The sequence below is a fragment of the Megascapheus bottae genome, chromosome 6 (genome assembly GCF_031878675.1).
Source record: "Megascapheus bottae isolate mThoBot1 chromosome 6, mThoBot2.hap1, whole genome shotgun sequence".
Taxonomy (NCBI): Eukaryota; Metazoa; Chordata; class Mammalia; order Rodentia; family Geomyidae; genus Megascapheus; species Megascapheus bottae.
This window is the reverse complement of record NC_143514.1, coordinates 50,126,205-50,132,260: the sequence shown is the minus strand read 5'-3', so window position 1 is coordinate 50,132,260 and position 6,056 is coordinate 50,126,205. Positions and strand designations below refer to the sequence as shown.

Below are 6,056 nucleotides of genomic sequence, written 5' to 3'. Positions count from 1 at the left end.
TGTGTCTGTGTGTGCTTCCATAAAGTGCTGGCACCTGCTTGAGGTGGGTAGGATATAGGCCCTCAGCAGATGGTGAGACCAGCAGGACTCCAGGCCACGTTCAGCTGTTGTGACCCCAAGGAAGGCAGAGGGTGAGGGAGATGGGGGCTTAGTGGCAGAAGAGGAGGCCTGCAAGGTGTGTGGCCCCTCAGCTAGGTAGGAATCATCAGGTAGGGTGGAGACCGCCACACTCACTGAGCCTGAGAGCTTGCTCTGCACCTGACTTTGCTTAGGGCTCACCGCGAGAGTCCCCTCTGCACCCCAGAGATATTACCATGGTGTCTCTCTGTAGAGGTGGAGAGGGACAGGAGGTAGACCTGGGAGCTGGGACAGAGCGGATTTGGGAACAAGGTCTCTGCAGGGGTAGAGGTGGCACCCAGCTTTGAGTAAGGAAAAGGGTGATGGGCAGAGCTGTCCTGCTGTGGATTGAGATACCCAGGAAGCAGTGACCTCCCTACCACGGGAGGCATGTTAAGTTCACTCTTCTTCTCATATATTTTTTATTGTAATTAATAGAAGGGTTACATTATATTCGCCAGATAAAAGGTGCATTACTTCACATACATTGATATCCTTTCTCATGTCTTGGTCCCCATTTCCCTCCCCCGTTAAGAACACTCTTACTCTTACACTAAAGAGCAAACCCCTACCTTACAAGGCAGACTCTTGTAAGGGGCCTGGGCACTGTCCCTGAGTCTTTGTGCTCAAGGCTAGTGCTCTATCACTTGAACCACAGCTCCACTTCTGGCTTTTTGGTGGATAATTGGAGATGAGTCTCATGAACTTTCTTGCCCAGGCTAGCTTTGAACCTTGATCCTCACATCTTAGCTTCCTGAGTAGCTAGAATTATATAGATGTGAGCCACTGGCACTCAGCTCCATTTGGGGACCCAAGGAAGGGGCAAACGAGTGTGTCACATGAAAGTGGGATAATTGATAGCTTGATGTTTGACTTCTCCTTGGTGGCTAGGCCTCAACCAAGGAAAGACCTAGTAGTGGCCCTTGAGAGCCCCCAATCTGCAGTGGGAGGGTGTATCCTAAGTCCTTCCTGGACTCCTATGGATATAGTTCAAGAGCTGGGGGGATAAGAGGGACAGGTACTTTCCTGACACTCTCTTCTGACCCCCCCCCCCACCAGGGACCATATAGAGGCCTATCCTCTCCCTGGGCCTTGGTGTCTTCATGAGTTTCCTGACCTCACCAAATACACAGAGAAAAGGCTGTATGTTGAAGCCCCTGCAGGCCTCCTGGAGGCCCTCTGGAACAAGGAGAACTAAGAAGACAATGAAATTTCCCGGGTTATGTTCCTTAAGGCAAAGCATTTACCAGAGGGAACAGAACTGGCTGAGGAGATTTCCTTTTCTGGGGGTTGACCTCAGGACCCTGCCTCCTGCAGAACCAAGCCTGGGTCAGGGATGAAGTTCTGACCCTGGACAATTCCCAAGCACCAATAGGTGTGCTGAGATAGGACCCTGGGCAGACTGGTTTGTACTGTCTAGTTCATGTGACAGCTCAGACAGGCCCATTCTTCCTATGGCCACCAAGAGAGACTCGTCTGTACCTCAACAGCCTGCATTAGCCCAGCAAAGCAATGCTGCTCAGAGCACGGGCTCTGTACCCACAAGTCCTGAAAAGCAAAATGACCTTTATTTAGCACTGAATCTGCAAATACAGATAAAAAGGAATAGGAGCTCAGACTCCACTTTGCATCGCTTGTCTTTGGAGAGTGTTGTCCCCTCGTGCACACTAGCATCTTGGCCAGAACAACTCAGGCTGAGCCTTGGGCCCTAGGGCATGTCCACTTATCCCATGGGAGGCTAGCTTGGATGTGCCCATGGGGCTTTCCAGCCCCCGTGTGGATATCTGTCTTCATATCAGACAGGCGCTGCAGGACACAACTGGTGGACAGGGACAGGCTGACTGTGGCACACGGAAGGCAGCAAGTCTTGGCCCTGGGGTAAGCCTGCCCTTGGGAGGAGCTGTTTGGCCGAGGTCACATGCTGTGGGGTGGGGTGGGGGACTGGCCTGGGCCTGGACACAGCTGGGGCAGAAACTAGGACATGATTTCATCTTCCTAAGTTGGGAGCATTGGTGATCTGCCAGAGGTCCTGCAGGACGCCTGCCCTCTAGGAGGGAATGGCTAGGGCTCCAAAGACTTGAGTTCACATCTTGGTCCTGACATTACTTGCTTGAGGCTTTGGGAAAGTCGTTTTTTTCTTATCCAAGAGTCACAAAATCTCCCATGCTACCTGGTTGCCCTAACTGGCTTATATGGTAGAAACGATCACTACTGGGGGGGATTGGGGCACGTGGCCCATGGCTGTCTGGCCCAGGGCTCCTGAAGGTGGCCTTCCCCATTTCTCATCAGTGGCTAGTTCCACCCTCTCAGAGTGAGAAGAATGCATGTGAGCCTGGCCAGCTGCTCAGGTGAGTTATGAGTTCTAATCCTGTCTCTAGCCCCTGATCCCAGAGGCCTGGCCTAGGCCTTGTGTGCTCAGACATTGGTCTCCAGCTCACTGATCTCGATGGTGCAGTGGTCCAGACTAGCCGTGGATTGTTCCTCATCCTGCTCCACCTGTATTGGGATGTGATGGGGGCACGTGGGGCCAAGGGTCAACTCGGAGGCCTCAGCTATCCTCTTCACACAGCCGTTCTGCTGGGTGGCCACGATCTCCTGAAGGCTCACAGGCTTGGTCTCACAAGACATCAGTTTCTGGAGGGGAGGGGAGGAGGGGAGGTGGTAATATCAGAGTGGATTGAGGGTGGGTGAGGCTAGGAGCTATAGAGGGATTTTCCTGTAGATACATGAGGTGGTCTTACCAGGTTATGTCTCTGAGAGCACCAATTCTCAGTGTGTCCTGTCCAGGCTGCCTTAGGTGACTACAGACCTGACCCACCGAGTCTAGGAAGGGAGTTAGTAGCTCTCTGCCTGAGCTTCAGCTTCCTCCCCATGAGGTGAGTGCAGTCTGCTACAAGGGGAACCCTAAAGAACATCTGAGTGATCCCACGAACATTGGAGATGCTTAGTGGGCCATCTGCTGTTAGAGAAGGTAGTTATCCTTGCCACAAGGACACCAGGTAGGGCCCAGAGATGTAGGGGGAGTAGTTAAAGGCTGCCCAGTCTGTAAATGGAAGATCAAGTGCCCTGTTCACCCAACCTGGCTCCACCCCCAGTGGCCTCTGGAAGGGCATTGCTCTCTCACCTCTGCGCCTGTGTCCCGAGCGAAGTCCTTTCTGCAGACATGGGCCATGATCCCTGCCGCCAGAGCATCGCCCAGCACGTTAATCATGGTACGGAAGCGGTCTCTGGAGAGCCAAGATGGCCAGTGAGTAGTGGGCACCTTCACAGGAGCTGATAGAGGGTCATTGCCCACCTAGGGCAGAGCTGCCAGCCCACCTTCTTCAGTGCTACTGATTTAGGTGATACATGGCAGTGTGCTGCCACACATCAGGTCTAGACGAACGTTCTGTGGTCACAGTCTTGACCTTTAGTTTTGAACAAGGAGCCTCCTGTTTCCACGTGTGAATTGTAGGCCCTCAAGTCACACAGCCAGGCCAGGGTGGATGAGTGAGACAGGCCAGTCTGCCAGCATGGCAGCTTTGAGGAGGGCTGCCTGCTGCCCTCACTAAGGAGTGGGGTGGGGATGGGGACCAAGCACACTCACAGAGCCCAGTCCACAGCAATGATGAGGTTGATGTCGTCGGTGGGCAATCCCACAGAGGTAAGCACGATGACCATGGTGACAAGCCCAGCCTGGGGGATGCCAGCGGCCCCTATGCTGGCTGCGGTGGCTGTGATGCTGCCGAGGAACAGACAGGAGGATGAGGGGAAGAAGGAGGTGGTCAGGCTCATACCTGGGCCTGGACTTCAAAGGGCAGGCCGAAATGTTAGGACCTCTGGGATAGCCGTATGGAGCTTGGGGGGGGGGGGGAGGTTCTAGGAACACCACAGCCCTGCTCACATTTCTGTGGTCTTAGGGGAAACTGATGTCTTGAACTGGTGTCTGCCTCTGCCTCACTCTGGACATGAGCTACGGGATCAGATTTGTGGGCTGCAGCTAATCCGAAATGCCACTCCACCCCCATCCCTCCCCAGCCCTCACCTGTGCCCATCCACAGTGCCCACCCTGTCTACCTATCCAACTCAGGCTAGCCTCCATGTTCACCCACAGGGTCCCAAACTCCCAGAGGCCCGGGCAGTGTGAGTGACCCAGCCTCGCTGACCTCTGACCCCTCCGGGGTGTGTGGATGGGAGGACGTACCTGATGGTGATGATCTGCCCAAAGTCTAGCTCATGGTTGTTGACCTGGGCAATGAAGATGGCGGCTACGGCCTCGTAGAGTGCAGTGCCATCCATGTTGATGGTGGCACCCACAGGCAGCACAAAGCGGGCAATACGCCGGTCAATGTGGTTGTTCTCCAGCAGGCACTTGAAGGTGATGGGCAGTGTAGCTGAGCTAGGGGCAGAGGGGCTGGTGTCTGCACACCATGCTGCTCCAAGATGGAAGGCCTCTGCCAAGAAGCCACCCAACCCAGGCAGCCAGCCTGTGGCAGGGAGGACAGGTGCCCCGACAGGCATACTCATGGGGCAGTCTGTAACCCTGAGCAAAGCACCTACTGTATGCACTAGGTGTACTTGATCCTGAGCTAGTGCCACAGTGCTGGGCCAGGAATATTGGAAGCAGAGGGCTATGGGAGCTCTGTGCCAGAATGCCTGGACTTAGCGTCCTCCTCTGGGTTCAAGGTCCTGGCAGGCCACTTCACCTGGTGTCTCTTTATCCTACACAGTATTCAGATCTCAGAGCTACTGAAGGATCAAACATACCCCCCACCCCCTGCCGCCAGTGCATAGAACATTGCCTGGCCTTGCAGAGTTCTGGGCAGTGCCTCTGCTCAGCCAGGGGCGAGGACTGTGGGCACTTCACAGAATGAGACTGAGGACCAAGGAAGAGAAGTCAAGGCTAGAGGAAGAACAAGGCCCGGCTCCCTTCAACTTCCCTTTCACAGAGAAGTTGGCCACTTGCTATGGAGAGGACCCCCTTTCCTCCCCAGGGCAGGATACTCAGCAGCTGACCCATGCCTTTCTTCTGATAGCAGCGTGGGTTGTGCCACCTTGACTCCCTGAGGTCCTCAGCATGCAACTGTGATGTGGGGTCCCTGAGGCCAGTTGTGGGTTCATAGGACAACCCCCACCCAATGCTCTTGTCTTAGGTGGATTATCCTAGCCACCATTGCAATCCTATAAGGTAAAGGCTCCGATTATCCCAATATGAATATGAGCTCCTCTGAGCCTCTACTACACAGGGGGGTGGAGGCTGGTTCAATCCCAAGGAGCCAGTACATGACATAGCAATTATCCAGATTGAAGCACAGCATCCAGCCAGGACAGCCAGTGACAGTGGACAGACGGAACCCCTCTGACAGGGCAGGGCCTGACCCAGCAGAAGCACTATGGGGCCGGGAAAAGCAAAAATGATCTGTCTATGGCTCTCTGCCCTAGAGGTGAGGAAGTTGTTCCCGTATGGAATGGGGGAGTGAGCCTTGGGATGTGGGCAGCGGGAGGCTCAAGGCTGATGGGGCTTTGAGCCTCACATCCCTAAAGCAGATCTTGTCGGCAAAGCAACCTCGCCATCCCTAGGTTTAGAAGGGGCCGCATTCTATGGTTTTGTGGCTGTGGACAAATGATGAACGGATGGACAGAGTTCTAGCTGCTCCGGCCCAACCCAGAGCTACCTGGAGGAAGTGGCCAGTGCAATGAGCAGGGCCTGGAGGACACCACGGATGAAGACAATGGGGTTCTTCTTGGTGATGAAGAAGTAGAGCAGAGGCAGGATGAAGAGACCATGAACCACCAACCCACACACCACGGTGATGGCATAGAAACCCAGCTTCTTCCCAACGGCCTTGGGGTCGTCCATCTCCAGGATCTTGCCAGCGATGAGGAAAACAATGCCAAAGGGGAAGTACCTGGGGTGGCAGAGCAGCCCTGGGACTCAGCACAGGACAGGCAAGGGCCCC

The 6,056-nt window shown here is 54.7% G+C and overlaps 1 protein-coding gene across 1 annotated transcript in view; it reads right to left on the bottom strand.

Moving 5' to 3' along the window:
• Window positions 1-1,595: 1,595 nt before the first annotated feature.
• The window catches only part of Slc1a7 (solute carrier family 1 member 7), a 38,804-nt gene continuing 34,343 nt past the window's right edge, over window positions 1,596-6,056 (bottom strand). The window contains exons 7-11 of the mRNA XM_090334813.1: window positions 5,772-6,005; window positions 4,301-4,495; window positions 3,704-3,838; window positions 3,242-3,344; window positions 1,596-2,751 (exon numbers count right to left, since the gene is read on the bottom strand). Coding sequence (XP_090190939.1) covers window positions 2,533-2,751; window positions 3,242-3,344; window positions 3,704-3,838; window positions 4,301-4,495; window positions 5,772-6,005 — 886 coding nt within the window. The 3' untranslated portion in view covers window positions 1,596-2,532. The remainder of the gene's footprint in view (window positions 2,752-3,241; window positions 3,345-3,703; window positions 3,839-4,300; window positions 4,496-5,771; window positions 6,006-6,056) is intronic.